The sequence below is a fragment of the Elgaria multicarinata genome, chromosome 3 (assembly GCF_023053635.1).
Source record: "Elgaria multicarinata webbii isolate HBS135686 ecotype San Diego chromosome 3, rElgMul1.1.pri, whole genome shotgun sequence".
NCBI lineage: Eukaryota > Metazoa > Chordata > Lepidosauria > Squamata > Anguidae > Elgaria > Elgaria multicarinata.
In genome coordinates, this window is record NC_086173.1 from 115,708,509 (window position 1) to 115,732,720 (window position 24,212).

The following is a 24,212-nucleotide window of genomic DNA, read 5'->3' on the forward strand; positions in this document are numbered from 1 at the left end:
AGCCAAGTAGATTTTCTTCAATGCACGGCATGCACGATTACCACCCATGATCTCCCCCTATTCTCCGAATATTAGGTACCTGCCCTGCCCACCAGCCCTAATGAGCATCAGCCGCCGCTGAGTAAAACAATTACAACCGGGTCAGGCTGGGTGTATCGGTGGGTCATTATTCTGATAAGATTAAAGGTAAGTTAGATAAGGGATTGGGCCTGGCGCCTCCGAGGGGAGGGCGGGTGAGGGGGACAACGCTTTCCGCCCTCCGCCGGCTGTGCTGTCTTGCCGGCTCCACCCTTTCTCTGGCCAGGGTCCAATCCCTTGGTCGGCGAGGGGTATTTAAGCTCCCTGGGAAGAGACACGCGCCAGCTAGCCGTTTTCTCTTGAGGGCTGCTTGTGAGCGAGCACGTGTGGATTCAGCGGGAGAGGTTGGTTTGGGCTGGGCGAGCTGCCTGGAGCTGATGTTGCTAAGCTAACAGAGCTGCTCTCTTTCCCTCTGCAGAGTTAATACCGTTTGTATTTGGCTGCGGCCCAGCAGCGGGCGGGAGGAAGCCAGCCAGCCTAGGAGGGCGGACGGGTTGGTTGGTTGGTCGGTCTGCCCGCTCATTACCTCCCGGAGGAGGCGGGGCGGCCTCAGCATGAGCACGCAGGCGCGGGGCCAGGCGGCTCGCAGTGACTGGAGCGGAGGCGGCAACTGCAGCGAGCAAAGTCACGGCTTGCAGCCTCGGCAGCGGCAGGAACAGCAGCCAGAGCAACAGCAGCCGGAGCAACAGCAGCCACAGCCACAGCCTCCCCCTCACCCCCTGGGCCGTTGCGAGGTGGACTGCGCAGCCATGCCGGTGACCGAGAAGGACCTGGCGGAGGATGCGCCCTGGAAGCGGATCCAGCAGAACACCTTCACCCGCTGGTGCAACGAGCACCTCCGCTGCGTGAACAAGCGCATCGGCAACCTGCAGTTCGACCTGAGCGACGGGCTGCGGCTCATCGCCCTGCTGGAGGTGCTTAGCCAGAAGCGCATGTACCGCAAATACCACCAGCGACCCACTTTCCGACAGATGCAGCTGGAGAACGTCTCGGTGGCGCTCGAGTTCCTGGAGAAGGAGAACATCAAGCTGGTCTCCATCGGTGAGTTTGGCGCGCGCGCGCGCGGTGCCCGTCGGGGCTGCTGGTGAGGGAAGCGAAGCCTCGCCTCGCCCCTTCGCTGCGCGTGGCTCTCTGGCTGGTGGAGATAAACTGCTTGGTTCTACCCCCCCGCCCCACCCCGCAATTTGAGGTGTTTGCACGCGCCCCCTCCCCTATGCCAGGTCAGATTAAGGGGCTTGGCTTTGCCTCGCACACCCGCAGCCCTCGTAGCGCCCCTTTGGCTTGCTTTGGCGGGTGAAAGTTTTGTCTCCTTCCCCGGCTAACATCTGCAGCCGCTCTGAAATGAGCGGGATGTACCGGGGTCCCTTTCTCCCCGTAGCTTATCGTGCTAGGCGGGGTTCGCCTGGCTGTGAGTTGGAGGGGCGCTGAGCGGAAGAGGGTCGTCTGTGTGGGCGAGGCGGAGGGCGCGGCTTCTCCGACCCCCAAAGCAACCAAAGGTCACCGCGCCTGCTTTTTCTATCGGTGCTGCTAAAGAGACCCCCAGGAGCAAGGGTGGAGTGACTGGGCGAGGCTGTGGGGGAGGAGCCCAACCTGACACGCCCGAGGAGGATACCCGCTGGCATTGGTTTTACCCGCTAGGACGGCTTCGAAGCAGTCCAGCTCTTACACCCGTGTCCGCCGAAACAAAGCACTAAACTTTCTAGAGTCCCCATTGTCTTTTAGTGGTAGCCCAGGCAGGATGAGGGTAGCAAGTTATCTCTTCCCTGAAGGGAGAAGGGTGCTCCTGTTTGGGGTGTTTGCATGCTCTTCTTGCCCCCTCCCTCCCATTAAACAACCTACAAACCTCAGGCTAGTCTGGAACCCTAGCAGGAGATCCCAAACATGGTGTTGGGAAAGTGCAGAAATGGCTGGCCCTGCTCAGACAGGATTTCCTGAGGTGCCTCCCTCCCAGCAGGTAGAGCCACTTCCTTTTGGCTGCAGGACTTTGATTTCTGTGCCTGAGGCTTATGAAGGGTTTGCACTGTTCAAAGCTTGGTCACTCGAATTCAGAGATCAGCCTTTTTCACTGTTGGTCTTCTTTTCAGGGAGAAGTCTGCATCAGGCTGAGCTTTGTGTCAGTATAAAAAAATAAAAGAGCAGTGTGCGTAGTGATGCTGGCTTGTCCAGGAGGGTTCTGCTCCTCAAAAGACATCTGTCAGGAAAAACAGCCTGCCCACTTCACACCTACTCTAAAGAATATGTGAATTAGCCAAAACAAATCATGCAGTTGGGTGTGCAAAATTTATGCAGTGGGTCCAAACAGGTGCAAGGAGCATTGGTAACTTCTCACCTAATACTGTTAACAAGCAACTTCTCACCTAATACTGTTAAGCATTCGGAAGTCCTTGGTGTAGTAATATTGTAAACTTGTGCTTTGGCTGTTAAGGTTTGATTACTTCCTAGACTAATTCAGCAGATACTTGATTACATCTTTTCACTGATAATGCACTATCCTGCTGCTCTCTGTACAGAGAACTCCTGTGCTACTGGGTTAGAGGCAGCTAGCTTCCTGGTGTTATGGGTGGGGTTGTGGAAATTAATTTGTTCCTTTGACAAGAAGTCCACCAATTGGAGTTGGGTGCAAAAAAAGGTGCAGACAGACATGGGTGCAAAAAATGGTGCAGACAGATGTGCTAAGAATTAAGGAACAGTATTAGAGACTGTAAGTCTATATACACCAGTGCTGGGGAATATGGGCAGGAGGGTGCTGTTCCACACGTGTCCTGCTTGTGGGTCCCCAGATGACAGGTTGTTGTAAACTGTCATCTGGGTAAACAGAGTGCTGGACTAGATGGACCTTTGGTCTGATCCAGAATGGCTCTTACATTATGGTACTTCAGAGCACATGCGCAGCTCAGCAATTTGTGATCACACAGGAGTGTGAGTCTTTCCTGTCTCACACTCCTGAGCCAGATCTACTACACCAAGCAGGATATGACACTTAGAAAACAGTTTGAAGAGTGTATATTAAGTGTGTCCTGGGCCCCAACATTTCTTACCCCCAAATGTCTAACAATAACTAAAAGGCTCCCATCCCCCAAACGATTAGGTTGCAGAGGAATGTTTGGAGGAAAACCACAGCAGGATCATTCCTCTGCAATCTAATTGTTTGGGGGATGGGAGCCTTTTAGTTATTGTTAGACATTTGGGGGTAAGAAACCTTACCAATCTACTGAAAATCTCCCAGACGTCTACCAGTCGCTGTAGCTTCTGCCCACCTTAGTGCTAGTCTAAGAATACATATCTGACATAATTCTATGTCAGTCTAAACATATGTATGTAATTGGACTCCAAGTAACTGTCCCTTTTTTTTTGGTGATACCAGAAATATTATGCGATACAAGAAATACTAATGTTTATCATGGCCTAAGCTTTCATGAGCGAGAGTCCACTTAACTCTTATTTTCTACTCTATTTGAGGTTGCATTTTGCTTAGATTATATGAATTGGGGGTGGGCCAGGGAAGGAAGATACTACTAAGCTTTAAAGTGTCTCATGTGCATCCATTTGTGAAGGACTAGACATTTGAAAAGCAGTGATTCAGAGGTTGCCAGTGTTGTAAATGAACATGACTAATACTGACTTCTTGAATATAGCTCAATTATAAAATGGATAGATGTAGTGAGACTGAATAAAAGTGCTGCCTGTAACATGAGTACAAGCACTATTGCTCTGAGTGGCTAGGTTTTGAGTATATTTTGAGAAAACATTTAGCAAGACTTAGTAATTATGCCAAAAAAGCAGAGAGAGATTTTGAGTATTGTTTGACTAGACTTCTGATTAATATCTTGAGGCTAAACCTTGTAGACAGTGAGGAAGTATAATTTGTATTGTTACTTATAGCTCTTGTCATGGAAATGCTTCATTGGTATGATCTCTCTCTCTCTATACACATACACACACACACACACACACACACACACACACATACATACAGTTACTCTACTTGAGCCTTGAAATGCACTTCTCTATATGGGACATACCATATTTCTTCAATTGTAAGATGCCATCAATTGTAAGACGCACACTAATTTCAGTACCACCAACAGAAAAAAAAACCCTAAGACACACCCGCGATTCTAAGATGCACCCCATTTTTAGAGATGTTTATATGGGGAAAAAAGTGTGTCTTAGAATCGAAGAAATAGGGCAGTAGCTTTTCAGCAGCTGAATCTCTGTACCATCCTACCAAGACAAAAATGCATACATCTGCTTTGAACAGCCACCTAAACCTTTATATGTTTCCTGATAGATATGTCCAGGGCAGATAATTGGAATTTACTTCCAAGTAAGTGTGCATAGGGCTGCAGTCCAAGTAGATTCGTATAGTCTGCTGCAGCAAAAAGTTATTTTAAGCTTCAGCCTCCTCCTCCCCCCCCACTTCAGCCTTTTTTCCACATCAAAGAAGATATTTGTCCCTAGTATAGTGGCAATTCCTATGTATCATAGCTGCATGTTATTTGAAAGTTCTGAAATTAAGCTGGAAACTATACATGACTACTGGAAGAGTTCTCGTAGAATCAAAATAGGAAGACACTATTAGCCAGCCAATCCTGTACCCCCATCAAAACTGAGTATTGCTGTTTTATTCTGTCATTTTTATTGTGCTGTGGCTTTCATTTTTGTATGCTGCTTTGGGAGGGATTTTCTTAAAGAGGCAGCTTAAAAACTTCTTAAACAGAATACCCTGAGGCAGAGCATCCCCAAGAAGATACTTGTCTAACCTGTTCTTGAACTTTTATGGATGGAGGCTACAGTGTGCAGGGAGGAACTTGTGTCTCTTTATGACTGTATTAAGATCTGTAGATTGGTATGAATTATCAGTGTAGAGACAAACCCTAATAACTTCTCATGCAAGATGAAAAGGTGTAGGAAATGAGTTATTAGCTGGCTTTTGCACTTCTGCAAATGAGCGCTCTCAGCTGTGGAACAACTGCCACTGGTCTTTGTTGGGAAGTTTTATACTGTCAGATGTATGTACAGATCTCTCTCTTTTTTTTAAAGTGACTGGTCCTCCAGAAAATGGTTTAGGAAAACATGATAGCGTTGCACTAGTAAAGATAAGCACATCTCATCCTGCTTGGTGCTTGGATAGACTTTGGGAGCATCATATGCTATTCCGAGCTTTCCAAAGGAAGTGTAGGGACAGGAGTATAATAGTCTAAAGTGAAGGCAGCCTTTACACTTTTAAGATGTTAATAGTTAACCATTCTCATAGCCAAATCTTGCTATGCACCCAAAATCAGCAGCCAAGTAGTAGCATACAAGTGGTGTGTTAACAAGTAAAGCAAAATAAAACTAATACCTGCCTGTGGGAGCTAAAACATAACTTTCTAACAATTGTTACCCTGTTTGGTGGAAGTCTGTCTGAATTTTAACTAGGGAAGTAACTCGGTTCTCTCTGCAGTTTTGTCTCTGGAGTATAAAACTATGCTGTTATGAGCAAAACGTGACCTTGAATTAGAGACCTGAAGCATAACTTCAGAGACGTTGTGTCTGTGTAAATAGACTTAAGGCTTCAAGGAAAAGTATAGGAGAAGGAATGTTGATTCTCCGTATGTAATCCATATGTTTTGAAGCAGGGAAACCTTGCTGAGCTTTGAATCAGCCTCCTTGTGGGAAAATACCCCTGACAGCTGCTACAAACTTGCTTTTCCAGGAATTACTTCACTCTACTTTTCAGTTTAAATATTAACAGCAGAAAGTATTGTGTAAAGTGCCAACTGAAGTAACAATAGGAAATGTGTACTCTTGCACTTACTCATGCTGGGTGCTGCTAGTATAACTAGAAGAAACTTGGCAAACATTTTGGGTTGTGTGGATGGGGTTGTTTTCACATAATGGTGGCAAATCATGGGTTAACCCACAATTTGCGATAGCACATGTCACCAACATTTCTTCAATTCATTGGAGGTTGCTCTGTGATCTCCAGGCCCAGAAGCTATGTATTAATCATGAGTTATACAACCTACAGTTAACCTAAAAACAAACCATGGATTTACTGTGGTTTGTTTAACCCCATTAACCCATGACATCTTGATTCGGATGTCACAGAGCAACCTCCAAACGGAGGTTTCATATGCAAAATGGCATTAACACATACCAGCATGCACCGTGGCAAATCTTGGTTTGATTAACCCAGGATTTGCCACCATTACCTGCAGACTGGGTCTCTGTTTTTCACTAAGCAAGACCCAACTACTTTTATATTGAACAAGGGAGATGATTGCTTACTCTTATAAGCTGGTTCTACAATTAATATTTGGGAGAACAGGATGTGTTTCCTGAATCACTAGATAGTTGTAATGTATTGAATTCCAGCAGACTTACAAAGGCTACTACTTGTTGCATCAAGACTAATTCTAGAAATGGCTGCTTCAGACAGTCTTAAAGTAAGGGAGAAATATTTCAAATGCCATTCTTCAAGCTGTTTGAAATTGGTGACTTGTGGCAGGAGATTTATCCTAGCTTATTTTTAGACCAGGAGATGGCATAGATATAACTCGTTTAATTGCAGTATCATTTATCACAATCTTGGTACAGGGTGGTGTCAGAGGATCAAGCTTTCCTTGACAATCTCTTCAGTTTCCCATGGGGGCTTCCTTGAGGCACAAAAAAGAAAGCTTATGGGCCTACAGGGGCTATCTTCCTTCCTTTCTCAGACACTTTGTCCCTTACCCTGGAAGTAAGTCCCAGTTCAGTTATTCCCAGTTCAGCAGGTACAGGACTGCAGCTTAAGGCCAGAACTACACCAAGCAGGATAATAACATTTTGAAAGTGGTTTGGAAACGGTATATGGAGTGTGTCATGGGCCCCAACAGTTGTCAATACTGTTATAAACTGTTATAAAGCAGTAGTGTAGATCCTGCCTAAGTCAAGAGAAAAAATTTCAAAATCGATGAGGGAATACTATAAGAAGGAAACTTCCTGTCAACTTTAGCTATGCTTAACATACAGAGAACTGAATGGTCTCAGTAGTTTGGCACTTAGGCTTTCACCACATCCTAGCCTTGCCTGAAGTATCTAGATCCCTGAAACTAGTAGATAAGTTGCATTGCCTTTTAAATTCCCCTTTCAGCCGAGCATTGGTTTATAGTTTGGCATTTCAAGTGTCAATATATCACAAGAAGCAAAAATATGTGCTCGCAGTGTGTTCTGTCCTCCATAGTCCTGGTAATTTTTATCTAGATGCAGATTTCATTAACTATGCTAGTGATTTTAGCCAGCATTTAGACTTTTGACATAGAAGCATTCGTAGTGAGCAGCCTTGATATTGAAAGGTGCTTTAGTCATCAAGAGACATATTAATCACCTCCCCTTTTGTTGTTGGAAGATACATTTTTAAACACCTGTGTGTTTTGGCAGTTACATGCGGCTAATGACTGACTATCAAATTTAATGGCTGGTATTTTACTGAATTGTTTTGCTTCACTTTCCCTAAGCAAGTTACAGTGTAGCTTTCTGCTTAGTCTTAGAATTGGCTCACAAATACAAGCCTTGTGGATGCTACAAAAATGGGAATTCATCCAAACTTAAAATTGTTGCATGATTGAGAGTGCCACTCCTGAAGTACGGGTTATGGTGTGCCTTGTGTTGTAGACATTACCTGATTTTTATATGGGAACAGTAAACCTGGTAGTTCTTTTTTCATGAGCAATAAAATGCTAGTTACTAGTTTAGTGGTTGCACTAACGTTCTGGAAGCCTCACTCATACAAGCGATCATGTTGCCGTCAATGAACCAGACTTGTACTCAATGCAGTAGTCTGATGGGAGTTGAATGATGGGCTTGGAGAAAACATGGAATAAAACTCCATGAACCTTATGCGAAACTATTTTTCTCCCATGTCAATTTATAGTTCTAAAGTCTCCTAACAACCCCTGCAACATGCTGTCCAGATATAGGTGCATGAGTGGAATGAGGTAGTCATTTTGGGAGTGACCAGACCTTTACCACCACCTCTTGGTGTCAAAGGGTAGAATTTTTTTAAAGAGAGAAAGCACCTTGTCACACCCATGCTGGCTAAATAAGGGTTGACTCAGTTTAACAGGAACACTGATAAGCAACCTTCTGATGATGACACTGTATGGAGCTATGCCAAGCCCAGTTCCCACTAGGTGTTTAGTTCAGTCACTTAACAGTTGTACTATTATCAGTGGCTCACTAGGGTGTGTTTTTGGGTGTGTTGACGGAGCTGCAATTAGTAATGCTATTGAAGCAACTTCCAGTCTTCATGTTGCAGTTCAAGTAGGCAACCTGCACTCTGCTTGGATTTTAGGGTGTAGTAGCTCAACTGAAACTTTTGATTTATGGGTTTCCTCATATGCAGTTGCCTTATTGAACAAAAGTTGTAGCTTTTAAATAGAAGGGTGGTTTCATTGCTGCTAGGTAATGTCCACACCCCGTGTTTGTTTATGTATTTATATATTGAAATACCTAGGTAACGGCTAAAGTAGCTGCTATTACCTAGGGATTTGGTGTGTGGGGGTGGAAGTTGCTAGATTTCTAATTTATACAATGTGGGAATAATTTGTACAATTGTAGCATAGATAGGTTAGGGACCCCCACCCCCATTCATGCGGCTTTCTTATTAATGCAGTATTCTTAAATGTTGCAGGCAAGTAGCAAAGAGCTGAAACATCTCCTTCCTCACTTTCTTCTCATCACTGCCTACCTGCTTATGCCAGCCTTCTGTGGCCAAGGAAAATGTCATAGCATAACATTTACTTTGAGCAACATTAACACTAAGCTGTTACCTTAAATCCAGGGGCTAACTTCAGTCACCACCCCCTAATTTAGAAAAATGATAAACACAAACCTAGAAGTTTTGGGGGTTGGATAGATACCTTATACTGAGTAGGATTTTATTTATTTATTTATTTATTTATTTATTGCATTTATATATGGCTCCCATAGCCAGGACTCTCTGGGCGGTTTACAGAAATTCTAAAATTGAGGTAAAAACAAGTATACAAAATTTTAAACTCTAAAGCACATAAAACATTAAAAACTGATTAAAAACTAAACATGTGGGTAATTAGGATGTGCCACCATATGCCTGGGCAAAGAGGAAAGTCTTAACCTGGTGCCGGAAAGATAACAGTGTTGGTGCCAGGTGAGCCTCATCAGGGAGATCATTCCACAGTCTGGGGGCCACCACCGAAAAGGCCCTATCCCTCGTTGCCACACTCCGAGCCTCTCTCGGAGTAGGCACCCGGAGGAGGACCTTAGATGTTGAACGTAGTGACCGGGTATATTCACGTCGGGAGAGGCGTTCCGTCAGGTATTGTGGTCCCAAGCCATGTAAGGCTTTATAGGTCAAAACCAGCACCTTGAATTGGGCTCGGAAACATACAGGCAGCCAGTGCAAGCGGACCAGAGCAGGTGTTATATGGTCAAACCTTCTGGTTCCCGAAATCAATCTGGCCACTGCATTTTGCACAAGCTGCAGCTTCCGAACCGTCTTCAAAGGCAGCCCTACGTAGAGCGCATTGCAGTAATCTAACTTGGAGGTTACCAGAGCATGGACAACTGAAGCCAGGTTATCCCTGTCTAGATAGGGGCGTAGCTGGGCCACCAACCGGAGTTTGTAGAAGGCACTCCGTGCCACTGAGGTCACCTGAGCCTCCAGTGACAATGATGGGTCTAAAAGAACCCCCAAGCTACGAACCTGCTCCTTCAGGGTGAGTGCAATCCCATCCAGAACCAGTAGAACACCCCCCATCCTGTCAGCGGAATCACCTACTAACAGCATCTCAGTCTTGTCTGGATTGAGTCTCAGTTTATTAGCCCTCATCCAGTCCATTGTCGCAGTCAGGCACCGATTCAATACATCCACAGCCTCTCCTGCTGAAGATGAAAAGGAGAAATAGAGCTGCGTGTCGTCAGCATACTGATGACAGCACACTCCAAAGCTCTGGATGACTGCACCCAGCGGCTTCATGTAAATGTTAAACAACATGAGGGACAAAACCGACCCCTGCGGGACCCCATACTTGAGAGTCCACGGGGCCGAGTAATGTTTCCCAAGCACCACCTTCTGTAATTGACCCGCCAAATAAGAGCGGAACCACTGCAGAGCAGTACCTCCCACTCCCAGCTCAGCGAGTCGTCCCAGAAGAATACCATGGTCAATGGTATTGAAAGCCGCTGAGAGGTCGAGGAGAATCAACAGAGTCACACTCCCTCTCCTGTCTTTCTCCCAACATAGGTCATCATACAGGGCGACCAAGGCTGTTTCCGTGCCAAAACCAGGCCTGAAGCCCGACTGAAATGGATCCAGATAATCAGTCTCATCCAAGAGTGTCTGGAGCTGGCCCGCAACCACCCGCTCAAGGACCTTGCCCAGTGTTTTAAATTATAAAACAATTTAGCCCAGTGTTGGTTATTCTGAGTGGCAGCTGTTCATTCTACTGGACAGGAAGATAATAGTCTGAATGTGCAGGGATTTATATCTGTTTCCTTGACATGATGAGACCATTTCCTTTTGGGATTTAGGCTTGCTGTAGCTACTTCCTCTGCAGGGGTGGGAGACCTATTAAGATAGGCCATCCTTGGAGACTAATGAATTCTGATGGTTCTGGTTCTCTCCCCCACCCCCACAGCTAGTATGGAGGGTGACCCTGTTGAAACCATGGTCACTCTGTGGAATGCGGAGATGATTTCGGATGACATGCTTGATTTTGAGCACCATCTTTTGCATGGCACAGCATTGTCGGCTTCTTGGTATACTTTTAAGCTGAGGGCAATTAAGCAAGTTGGGAGATAAATATACCACAGGCAGAGGAACACTTTTCAAATCAGACTGAACATTGGAGTTTACTGTTGAGCCTACTCTGTTGTGGTGACAGAGACAGATAATGAGTCTTTCTCCTCTACCATTGCATCTTCTCAATATTGTCCAGTGGAACGCTTCCAAGTGCTTCAGGGCCTCTTGCATTCTATTCCCATGGGAGAGCTGATGGAAATCTCAGTAGCATGATGTGACTTGTAAGTGACGTTATTCTCAAAACATCTAGCAAACATCTGTCATGACTTAAACTTGTGCAGTTCAATCAGTGGAGGTATCCAGGGTACTGATTGGTGGGATATTATTGGATGACTTTCAGTTTCAGGTTAGGCCAGCTCATTGTTTGCTCGACCGCTCTCATGGCTGACTGCAACCAGCAGAAGGGATGATGAGCTGGGTCCTGGCAGTTGGAAACTTCTATTTAAGAGTGGGAGTAGTCCTTCCTCCTTAAGCAAAGCAGCAGTGCAACCACTACTAAAAAAATGCATATTTGAACCTATAAGACCTTGAAGCTAGTGGCTGACATCCACTTCTTGAAGAAGGTACTCAGGTGCAGGTGGCCAGCCAGATACAAGGGTTTTATTGTATTTAATTGGATTGTACATAAATACACAGTAACATCAATACATTTCCCTGTAGTGGAATTCACAAGTTGAATGAATAATACAAGCTAGTGTCCCCCCAAAAGGTGTACTAGTTCAAGTAGGCAAAACCTTTTTTCGAACAACAGGAATAGAAAATCATGGATTCACATGGCCAGGTAGCTTTCTTAATGAAACTGAAGCCTATCCTACACAAAAATAGTACCTTGCAATTTTGGGAGGCTTCCATCACTCAGCCATGATGTGACTTTGGGTCTATTGCATTGGCTTTGACATGGTCACAATGGGCAATATTTAAAAAGGCAGCCTGTAAGGGGAAGAAGTTAATATATGCTTGGGTCCATTATTCCAACCTGCAAAAAATAAGTAGATAACTCATCAAGCCATGACTACCATTCCTTGGCAAAGAGAAGCCTTAGGAGCAGCCTTCCCCAACCTGCAACCCTCAAGATGTTTTGGACTACAACTCCCAGCATTCCTGACCATTGAGCATGCTGGCTGGGGCTGATGGGAGGGCATTGAGTTGGAGAGGTCTGATTTAGCGTATAACAAATATTATCTGGAAGGTGGAAGAACCCACTCAAGAAAATGCAATTGGTTTAGAAATTTTCGCTTTAGCTGGAGGGTTGACTGAATTGTACAGAAATCATGGTTGCCTTTTAGCCAAGGGAAAAAAAAATCCTATCTCCTGTTCAATACGGATGGTTTTGTTTAGGCTGCTCTGTCAAAAGAACAAAAGGTTTTAGGTAAAATTAAAATGGCTTTGCTTATAGCTAATAATTTTTTTTAAAAAAGGTAAGAACCTTTGCCACTACTTCAAGTTTTTTTTTTAATGGTAAAAAAAAAATCTGCTTAGACTGTGGTCCTTTTAACAAGAAATGGAAATATAAGATACTTAAAATACTGTGGCATTGATAGCTCAAAGATTCATTCATGTTTTGCTAGTAACTTGGCTTTGCTGATTCCATTTCAGTATTGTACATCTACATACTATTCTCTTTTAGCTTGTCTGATCAGAACACATGGTGTATTTTATAACTTACTGTTGAAAGTAATGTTGGCAGTTTTTCCTCTTTTCTCCTTCCATGTCACAAGCCTGCATTTCCAAAAGAACCCTGTATGGGAATGATAAATGCTTAGAGATTATCAGAATGGCAATGTTCTGCAAAGCCCAACTCAACGCCTTTGCTACTAGAGCAATGATTTAATACACAGACTTCCTGCAGAAGAGACAAGGTTCAGTTATTGATCTCTGCCTGATGATTCGGTCCTTAATCATTCTTAGTTGAAATTTCTTTATTCTTTGTAAAACTAAATCTTATCTTCAGACTGAGTTTCAGCTGGCGTCCCTACTTTATTGAAGGCCAAATTATGATTCCTATGATGAGTTGGGTTTTAATAAGGGGTGATTCAAAATCAATGCAGATAAAATGGTTTTCACCCAGCTCACAGGTTATGATGTGGTGTCCTCAAACACTGACTCAGACACTCCCTCTTACCACTTGTGGTGATATGATGTCACTGTTCATGTTTGTGCACCTCATTGCCTGGGCATTTAAGTGTGCTGGTAACTTGCAAGTGAAATGTTTTTCCACCCCTAGCAAGCATGGGCTAGATTAATTTCTGCCCTTGGCATATGCCAGATTTCCCAACCTGGTGCCATCCAGATATTAGTCTGCATTCCCATCCACTATGACCATACTGGTTGGGGAAAATTGGAATTGCCATCCAAAGCAACTGGAGGGCGCCTGGTTAAGGAAGACTGGCATACTTCTACTTGGTTCACACATAAGGACAAACTTGAATAATTGTGGTTGTTGTATGAGAATCCTACATTGTGATTTAACTATAGGTTGTTAACCACAAACAACCTAGAGTTCACAGACAACAAATCATGGGTTCTCTCCCTTGGTTGTTCGTGGTTAACAACCCATAGTTAAATCATAGTGCAGTGTTTGCACATAACGACAACCCATAACTCAATGACAGCCCAAACTTAACCTATACTCTGGGTTATTGCTATGTGTGAACCAGGTCATAGTCTTGTGCATATATAGTGCAGGCAGATATAGATGCAGTGCAGGGCTTTGATCCACATAGGGACTACCAAGTAGCTTCTAAAGGAGACATTGGTTTCTTGACTTACTCCCTTTTATTTTGAGAGGCCTCTCCTTTAAGAAGGAAGCAAATACATTTGGGACTTTATAGACTTGAAGGGTCCACAGGATTAACTTCTCAACACATTTCTGAAAAAAAGAGAATGAGAATCTGGCTGTGCTGCTGCTGGCAGCAAAATCATGTCGTGTAAAAACGGAACATCTGTGCTGAATTTCATTGTTAATCTAAAGGATGGGTATTGGCAAAGTTGTATTCCATGCATCATTAAGTGAAATATGCTTCTATAGAGCTTTAGAGGAGAAAGCTGTAGGCCCGTCATAATTTTTGCAGCTATTGAGCTGTCCTAGTGGAAGTAAATAACCAGGCACCAGGTTATCTGAAGGAACAACTTCTCCAGCATAAATTTTTCCATAATTTGAAGTCTTCTTCAGAGGACCTGTTTTAGGTACTGAAACTAAGAGGTTAGGTTGGTGGCTGCACAAAACAGGGCTTTTTCTGGAGCAGCACCTCAACTGTGGAGCACCCTCCCGAGGGATGTCAGGCTGGCTCCATCCCAGTTGTGTTTGGCTTTTAAAAAGGTCTTTGCTCTGTGTGTGTGTGTGTGTTTTTTAAAAAAAATGCTTTATTTTTGTCTTTATGTTGTGGTTTTATTTATTTCTTACATATTTATACTTCCCAACAGCCTAGGCTCTCTGGGCAGTTTACAATTAAGACCATAATATACCAATTCAGATTAAACTTCAAAAGTCACGTAAAACTAGTATTAGTTACAGTCCAAGAAAGGCTTGTCTAAAAAGATATGTTTTTAGGAGGCTTTTAAAAGATACTACATTTTCCGCCTCCTGAACTGCCCGAAGAAGGATGTTCAGAGGGTGGGTGCTGCTACATAGAAGGCCTGCTGTTGAGGTTCTTCACGATGACCTTCTCTTCGCCTCAGAATGACGAGCAGGGCCTCCTCTAAAGATCGTAATGTCACCTGGGTGTATATAAGGAAAGGCGGTCTGCTAGGTATCCTGGTCCCAAGTTGTTTGGGGCTTTATAAGATAATAGCATGACCTTGTACATGGCTTGGTAGCTAACAGGCAGACAGTGCAGTTCTTGATGTTACTGTATATAGTTTTGAGAGTGCTAGTGGGCAGAGCAGTGATACCTAACTACTTTTAATAATAAAAATAAAATAAAAGGCTAATGTGCTTAATATGTGATCCAATAAGGTTAGCTGAATAGGATTGTCACATTTGATGCCAGGAAGGAATAATTTCCTTGACTCCAGATTTGTTTGGCGCTGGGCCTTCTCATTAATTCTCATGTAGGAGTTTGCAAACAGGGCCACCATTTGTAATCTGTACATTTAATTCTGGCTAATGCTACTTGAAGGAAGGAAGATTTTCTTATGTTTACATCTTGCCTTTCTTCCATTATGAAACTCTAGGTACTGTATATGACAGTTCTGGGTGGACTCCCATCCAAGTACTGACCAGAATGTGGCCTTAGCTTCACCAAGATGGCTGCATCATCCATGCCCTGGGGTCCCATTCCCTTTCCTGAATTCTGCACACATTGTGGAAAACCTTGGCTTGGAAGGTGTCTCTTACTTTGTGGTTAGAGTTCTGGCCCCTTAGAAGTCCTCTAGGATGCAGAGAACCTGGGAAGGAGTAGGTATTGTTTCATGTTTTCCTAAGCTTGGAAAAAGGTGGAAGCAACATATCTCTCTGCTTCCAGCCTTTCTCATAGTGGCCTCTTCTGACTTTTCTCAAAGGTTAGCAGGAAGTGAGATGAGAACTTTGCCTCTCCTCATGGGGTTCTTTACACAAGCTACACATATTCCTGCTAGGTGAGGGGAGCAAGATCAGTATCTGATAACAATAATGGCTACCTAGCCCAATCAATTTGTGGACCCCTACTCTTATGGATGGGAGCTAAGGTCCTGAGAGGAAGCAATGAATTGAAGTTACAGCTTGCTACTTACCTGGGTTAGTGCCATCTAAAGGTCATACTACATTTTACTTTAAAGATTTAGTAGCAGCTACATTTCTGTTCTTAGTCTTTCAGTAAGAAAAGTCAACACAGGAGATCTGATCTAGATCAGGATCTTAGCAAGGGTGATAGGAAGGTCTTTAACCCTCTTCTCCCTGCTGCAATCCTGATCTGGATTGGGACCTGCAATAGCCATTGCCAAGAAGGGATTGATTTAAACTTCTTGACAGTGTAAATTGTAGGGGCAGAGCCTCTGTCTGTATAAGGATCATGGGGTGTGAGGGCAAAAGATTAGATACATTTTATTTGTCTATGGTACAAAGGCTGTTACAACCACAACAATAAAACAAGATGTCTCTACAAGAGCCCAAATTCTTACGAATAGGGAGATAATTCATTAAAAGAACCAAACTCAGAGAAAAGGCTGAGATTTATACTGTTGAAAAAATGATACAGACCCTAGTAGCAATAATAACAGAGAATTATATTATAACAAGTGGTCCCATCTGCAATCTACACCTGATTTCTTTAGAAAATTGTGGTGAATTTTTTGAGCTGCTGCAGCAAACATTGCAACCTTGGTTGTAATTGCTTTACTGTAATCTGCTAACAGATCACAGATAATATCAGCAGTGGACCAACCTGCTCATGCTTTCATGAGATCTCCCAGAAAATGATTCCTAATAACTTTATACAAGGAGCAGCGTAACAAGTAATGAACTACATCTTCCACCTCCCCCGCACCACAGATACATGTCTGCTGGTCATAGGGAACCCCTTTATACTTCCCCTCCAGGTAAGCTGTAGGCATTGTTTGGAAACTGAGGGCAGTAAAGGCCTTTCTGAGGGCAAGGAAAGTCAGGTCTTGAAAATACAGAGGTAAATTTTGTTCTCTTTTAATAAGGCTAAACCACAGGGAAAAGGCCTGCAGCTGGCTAGCAAGTATGTTTTTGTAGAAATCTGCCTCAAAAATTCTTCTTGATATTAAAAAAAATATCCTTGTGGTCCAGCAGAATCTGAGCATCCTCTAAACAAGAATGTGAGAGTGCCAGCCAATTGCAAGCCCACCCACCTTTTGCAAGCTGTTCTGTGAAACATCGTTTCGCCAAATTGCTTTCCTCAAAATGCATCAGTCTTTTCCCATAAAGGATGATTGCCTTGTGAATTCTTGGCTTAATGGAAGGCAAGTCAACTTCCAATCTTAGTAAAAGGGAGGGTACTCCAGGCGGGAGTGACAGCAGTTCTTTCAAGAACTTAATTCTGTAGAATCTCTGCAGTTGGGGCAAAAAACCTGGCCCCATAACTCCACCCCATATAGAAGTTGGAGGAGTGCCTTAGCTGTATATAGCTTCAGAACAGGGACTACTAGGGAGCCACCTTTGTCTCCCATAAGATAGAATTACTTTTGCTGTTCCCCAGGCTGAAAGTTTTGCAGCCTCTAGATGAGATTTCCAATTGCCATTATATGAAAAGTGTATCCCCAAATATTTAAAGCTACCACATTGTTCCATCAGTTGTCCATCTAAGCACCATTTATGAAGGTGTTTTCTCCTAGAGAAAACCACCACCTGCACCCCAATAGCATGCAAATCCAGTTCAGGTCTCCTGTGCTTACGCTTGAGAGAAAAAGTTATCTGCTATCTGTAGCTTTAAAAGAACAGGTAGCTTTAAAGTAACATTGACCCTAATTCTAGGAAAAATGTCTGACATGTGGACTGGGGACTTGGCTACCCAGAGCCCTTGCCCCCTATTCCTGTTTAAGACAAGTTGAAGATACAGCATGGAGCCCTGTGACTGTGCAAATATTGATAGCAGTTGTGCAATGTAAAAGTCTGCTAAAGCTATGGTATTACATTCACATGGCCTTCTACAAGAGGCCACCCAAGCAGTGAATGTTCAAGGCACACTTTCTATAGCTATGCCCTGTGTTATGGAAATATTTTAAAGAGATATGCAAACAGTCACCATGATCAGACAAGTTAACTGGGCCTTTGGCCAACATTCTTATCTCTAATGTTAGTTAGAAATGTGGTGGTGTAAACCTGACCATCTCATGTACTGTACTGATCTGATTTGTCACTGTGGGATGCCTGACAATGATGAGGTAGAAATAATATTTAAAGGCATTCTTTCATTTTATGAATGAATTGCAAAATAGTTTAATATCTTCAATGCCATAGCTTTATTTGCTGCTGCTTAGTAATTAAAGGCCCATCTGGCATAACCCAAAATCTTATTTTGAGTGGTAGTATAGAATCAGGTTTTGGCTGCAGTTAAGTTAGTGGGGGGTGGGAAGGAGAAATGCTAAATGAGACTTCATTTCGGAGTAATGGCTGAAATAGGATAGCTGCATTGCATCCTCTTGTAGTTTCCAAGTGTGGCAGCTTGAAAATATGCTCAGCAGAGCTGTTTCTTGAACTCATCAAAGCAGCCTTCCTCAACTTGGTGACCTCCAGATGTGTTAGATTGCACCTCCCATCATTCCCGGCCAGCAAGGAGGTGCAGTCTAACACAGTTGAAGGCTGCCAGGTTGGGGAAGCCTGCCCTAAAGGAACTGTGCAAGCTCAACAAGCCCTTACCTCTGTGGATCTTGATATGACAATGCAAGAATGGGATTTCTGAGAAAGAGCTTGTAGAATTGGAACTTCAGCAGAAAACTGGTTCTGCAGCCCCTGTAGTTTCCATGGCAAAGGGAAATTGTGACCAACCCCAAAACTAGGAGGATCCTCATCTGAGGCTGTTGATGATAAAATTATGCTTGAGTTGGTGTGGAGTCAAAGAAACCCTCTATAGTTAAGTCTCTCTGTGTGTAAATAAATTGGAAAGGGACAAAGAATGCCAAAAATCCTTCTCTATGGCTTCCTCTCCTGTGAAAGTGGCTAGCTTTTCCAGGATATTTCTAGGTGGCTTACAATCTATGCTTTCAAATCATGGCATGTTAAACTGAGCATGGTGGCCATCAAAGTACCTGCAAAAATACAGTTTTGGAAAGAAAAAGAAAAGTAGCTTCCTAACCTCATGATTATCAAGGGTTTGTGAAAATAAATTCTTCAGTATGAATTACCTTGCCTAGGCACAGAAAGCATCTAATATCTGTAGAATGTTTGCATGAATCTTTTTTGAGGAGTTCTTCCAGCCCCACCTCATGGCAAAGCCTTCTGGGGTGGGGAATGTTTGCAGAGGCCGTGGGAGTTGGTTTTGGGAAGTGCTGTTCACCTGCATCCCTTGGAGGCACAAGTGAACTATTTCCTGTGGCTGGATAGCCAGACACGTTCCTCCATGATATTGAGTAGAAAAAGATGGCTTGACCTGCCATGCAATATATTTCTGACCAAATTTAAACCCAAAGATCAGTATGTACACCTTTTCCTTGTCAACCTCTAGTGATATACAGGATGCATGCAGATCAATCTCAATTTAAGCAAAAGAAAAACCCTGAACATTATGTGCTAACAAATACTTTGATTACTTACAATAAAAGTCTCACTTGGCAGAACGTGAATAATGTATATTATGCTTTATACTTCAGAGTCCAGTCTCCAAAGAAGCATTTTATATTGCTAAATATAAGGAAAGATGAGCAAGACCTGTATTTTAGTCCTGTGACAAGGCTTCCGGCTGTTAAAGGAAACAGCTGGATTTCCTCTAATTCTAGGTGATATGGCAGCTGAAAAACAGGATGGCTCTACAATAATATGCAAAATATTAAGGACTGTGAGTTGTAATGCAGTAGGGGTGGAGATGAAGTAACCCTTAGGGAATAGAAACCGCATAACTAAGACTGAAAGTTGTTCCTCTTGCCGTAGTAACCTTGATGTGCCAGCTCTTAAAAAAAAAAAAGCATCAAGGTTCCTTCACTGTTTAACTTGGCCCAAGGCTGGATGTGGTGCCCATGTTAGGACATGAATGAGCCATCACTTGCAATCTTGGTTAGCCAATTAAAATGGGAGTACCTTTGGGATTTATGTTGCAAGTCTGAAGTTACCAGCATGATCTTGATCAAGATGCTTTAAAGTGTTAGCTTGAGGAAGTATCATGTAGTAGTGTCAACTTTTGAAGAGGTGTAACAGGTAGTGAACTTTAAAATGTTTTCTTGAACTAGAGCCTTTGCTTTTTCTGAATGCTGCTTTTTGGCTGTGATGAAGCCTGGCTGAACTGTGCATGCTTGCATGAATGGGATTTCTTCTCGCCAATCCTGTTAGTGTGGTGACTCTGGATGGTTTCACATGGAAAAACTGAATCAAAGTGTACATTGTAGTCAAGGATTTCCCCAAACAGTAATCACTTTTGATTACTTCCAACGTGTTGGTTTTGGCTTTAAAACTCCATCCACTGTGGCTCTAGTGTTTGGCGTGTGCTGCACAGAAGAGATTTGGCTGCACCATATCTGAATAGCTTCAGTTATCTGTGCAGTCCTCTGCTGGCGGCAGCTGCCTAGAAGCATCTTGACCCACACCCAGTGTGAGTAAACTTGCTTGCTAATACCGGGGATGTTAGTCTTGGAAGCTTCCTAGACTTTGTCACTAACGTGCTTTCTCTAATATTAGCTGATTCAAGACAAGCTGTTATCGATGAGTAACTGGAATTTTTTGAAATGGCGTTGGGGAAGATGTCACTAGATTGAACTGTTTTATGTGGAGCAAACACATGGCATTTAGGATAAGAAATAAAGAGAACCAAAGGTTGACTAGAATAATAAAATGTTAAGAAAACCGGCTGTGGAAGGATACCCATTCTCATCTTCATCCCATTTCTGGCTGGTCTTCAATATCTTGAATTTGCTCTTATATGCAGAGTAAACCAAGACATTTTGCTGCCTGAGGCAGAGCAGTAAATGGTGTCCCCAACCACCCAAGTTAAGGTATATAGTATTGGTTTCTAGTCTTGTTTCCAGGTCCAATCCAAAGTGCTGGTTTTAACTTTCAAAACCCTAAACAGCTTGAGGGCAGTTTATCTGAAAACCTGACCTGTCCACTATATACTTGCCCAGATCTTAAAGTCATCTTCAAATGTTCTTCTCCAGGTGCCCTCACCAAATAAGGTCACACGGATGGCTACTAAGTGGTGGCACCATGGTTGTGGAATGAGTTTCCCAGAGAGGCTTGCCTGGCGCCTACTATGTGCTCTTTTTGGCACCAGGTGATGATGTTATTCTCCCAGGCGTTTTAATTCTTTAGTTCTTGTATTTATATCTGTAATTATATTTTTAAATCTTTATACTGCTGCTGGTTTTTACTTTGGCGTTATACTGTTTTGTTCAGTACTTTTTGGTTTTAATTGCTGTGAACTGCCCAAAGAGCTTGGGCAGTACAGAAATGTAATGAACAAACAAATAAAATCCATTCAACTTATTTCGGCACCTGAGGTGGAAAATCACACCATTGTCTTTTCCCTCACTAGCAATAAAAAGAGCGACAATAATGAATAAGTAGTTACCCTCATGACCCTTAAAACCGGCTGTTCCACTCTGCCTAATGGTAGGGCAGACTTGACTGTTCCTCTCCCGTGTTAATTGAGCACTTCTGACCCCCACCCAGACACCAGGTGGTGACTTGCTTGCTATGGTGCTGGTGACAAATGAGTCCAAGGCATAAAAGGAGATACTCCCTGAAGAGTTCTCACAAGCAGCATTGAGTTGTCAAACTGAACAGGATCCACCAGCTGGGTTGTTTGAGGCCTAGCTGGACTATTACCTGAAATGCCAAACAGTAATTGGCATGGTGTTTGGATTGGATTGTAAGTTTGGATTGTAGCTTCAGCAAAAGCTAATAAAAACGAGGCTCCTGCTGTGCTTTTTAGAGACAACAAGGTCTAATAAGAATGGCCGGGGTGGTGGTGGTGTTAACTGCCTCTCTTGTCTTCTCAGTCCTGTAATAATAAGTTTTCTTGGGGCAATGCCAAGAAAGTTCTGATTTTCTCTAAGGGAAAAACCTGAGGTAGAGCATTCTGTACAGAGGCAAAAGGTAAATGCATCCATCTAGTTCATATTAGAAAAGGGCTCTTCTGTTCATTCCTCATTTTATGCCAACATGTACCTAGGATGTAGTTCCAATTTGTGCATGTAAACTGCAAATAGCAATAACTGTCTGCACAAACCATATATTTTACAAGCCTGTGTATTATCAAATGAGAGGGTATTGAGATTGGGGAAATGAGAAGGCAACAGCTGGCTTCAAGCTGACATAATTTGTGCTCTCACATTGCCCACAGACACTGAGCCAAACATGTCTAAAAGATAACTGCAGGCTTAAATGAGGGTCTGTTGTCTGAAACTGGTGAATTAGGAATGTGGTACTGATGGTCCTTCCAGCCTCAGTCTGAGGTGGCACTATTCTTGTCCTCATGGGAAGCTGCCACTCCTATTAAAGATGTTTACTTGCACTAGAAGGATATGCATTGAACCATGGCATATGTCAATGCAGGCTGTGTGGGTTGTGAAGCCCACAGAACCAGCATTCCTCTGCCTAGTCTTTCTGGAAGCCTTGTTTTTTGCCACAGCCTCTTAAATGTCAAATTGAAAGACTGGCCTGCCTTTTGGAGAATAAAGTATGTGGCTAGTGAAAGAGGCATTTAGTGGAAACCAACAAAAATAAATAAAAAATGCCGCTGCAAAATAAAAATGGGCTAAATCTTCTCAGTATTTTCCTATTGTATGTTTTAGATGGATTCTCTTTCGCTCTAAGCAGTGTGTCTATGAGTTTTGGCTGGCTGGCTTGGCGAAACCAGAATTTGTGCTTGCCAATTCCCCTATTTATCAGGCTCCTTTGCTGGCCTTTTTCTTGGGAAAGGGGGGAGGAGTGAGCACACCTTGTTGGGATTTGCTGCTGAAAGGCACCCTGTGCACCTTTCCAGCAAGAGAGCCAGCCCTGCTATTAGGCAGAGAAGTCTAATATTCCCTCTCTCCAATCTCTCCTGAGGGAAAGATCAGGTGGGCAGGGACCTCCAGCTACTTTTGTGTGTGTGTGTGATAGAGAGAGAGAGAGGGAGGGGGGGTGGAGGGAGGGACAATTTGGTCCTGCGAGGTCATGGCTCTTCATCTTGGTCATACAGGTGCCAAGCAATCCTCAGCTTCCCAACTCTGAGGCGGGGGAAGGGACAGGGATTGCGCAACTGCCTGGAGGAAAATGGGTTGGTTGTCATGCTTGCCAATGCATGGCACCACACAACATACTGGGTTTATTGAAGACTGAGTGTGTTGCTTTTAAAAACACTTTATGTCCCCCGCAAACTATTGTCATAAGATCGTTAATGTGTGTGTAGTACTCAATGTCCCCAAACCCTAATATTTCCTAACAAGTGAATAACATACACTACACTGAGAGCCAGTGTGTTGTAGTGGTTAGAGTGCTAATATCTGGGTTTTAGTCATCACTTGGCCATGAACCTCACTGGGTGACTTTGGGCCAGATGCAGACTCTCAGCCTACCTCACCGGGTTGTAGTGAGGATAAAATGGAAAGGAGGAGGACTATGTAAGTCACTGGGTTCCTTGAAAGGGGGGGAGGCAAACTATAAATGTAATTATAAATGACTAGGATTTTAATAATAACAATAGAAGAGTATCCAGTGATGGGTACAGTTCACTCAAGAGTGGGGACTCCATTGATGCTTTTTAAGAAAAGGCCAGGGTAAGTAGGTTATTGAATAAATGCTCCAGGCCTCATCCTTGAGTTGTAAACTTCCATTGTTTCTCATGGAAAATGGCAGCCATGAACAATTTTGTGTGGAAATACCTCTTTATTGAGGTAGTGACATGGCTGAAATGAAGTGCAGAATTAAAGTATTAATCAACAATGCTACCGTTGAATACTACTATTCCGATACAGATGGATCCCTAATTACTGGGCTTTCCAGACAGCAGTTTCTCCTACTGCTTAACTGTATACTGCTGTATCGTTAAAAAAGTTCTGTTAGAAGTAACTATGAAAGGTAATAACTAAATTTCTCATAGCCTGTAGTCTTGGACTGTCCCACCCATGGTGCTTGTGAACTGTCACTTGGGCTATCAGTGATTAGCATAGTCATGTGTCTTGAAGGTAGACATGACCATTGGGAGTAACTTGCACTGGGGGCTCTTCTCCTTGATTGTCATTGCCTATATCATCAATACATTCTACAAAATACTTGCTTCCATAGCATCCCTCCAACAAGAGTACTTAAAACAATGGCCTAAGTCCTAGGTTCTCTTGTGGAAGATGGTGTTCACCGAGATTGAGCAGATTGTTGGAATGTACATTGATGGTGCTATATAAATAAATAAATAATAATAATAATTGGAATGAAAATAGAGGACACACCAAGGATTGCATTACTCTCACTGCAAGAAGATCTTAAATGTACCAGAGAAACTAAGGAACTGATAACGAATTTGCTGACGGCTGCAAGGTTAATCGTAGCTAGGAACTGGAAGACACAAGGAGATTATTGTATTGAAGAATGGTATAAAGAAGTGTGGGATATTGCTATTAATGATAAATTGACATGTAATATTAAAATGAAAAGAGGTATAGTAAAAAAGAACGATTTTGAGGGAACTTGGAAAAAGTTCTTAGTATTTGTGTTTTCTAAGGGAAGCGGGAAACCACCAACAGAAGGAACTATGAGTTTCTG

The 24,212-nt window shown here is 43.2% G+C and overlaps 1 protein-coding gene across 3 annotated transcripts in view; it reads left to right on the forward strand.

Annotated features, from left to right (window-relative positions):
- The first annotated feature begins 814 nt into the window (after positions 1-814).
- Positions 815-24,212, forward strand: part of FLNB (filamin B) — a 97,359-nt gene continuing 73,961 nt past the window's right edge. For all 3 annotated transcript variants that reach the window (XM_063121340.1, XM_063121341.1, XM_063121342.1), the window contains exon 1: positions 815-1,119. In XM_063121340.1, the coding sequence (XP_062977410.1) occupies positions 828-1,119 (292 nt within the window). In that variant the 5' untranslated portion in view covers positions 815-827. The remainder of the gene's footprint in view (positions 1,120-24,212) is intronic.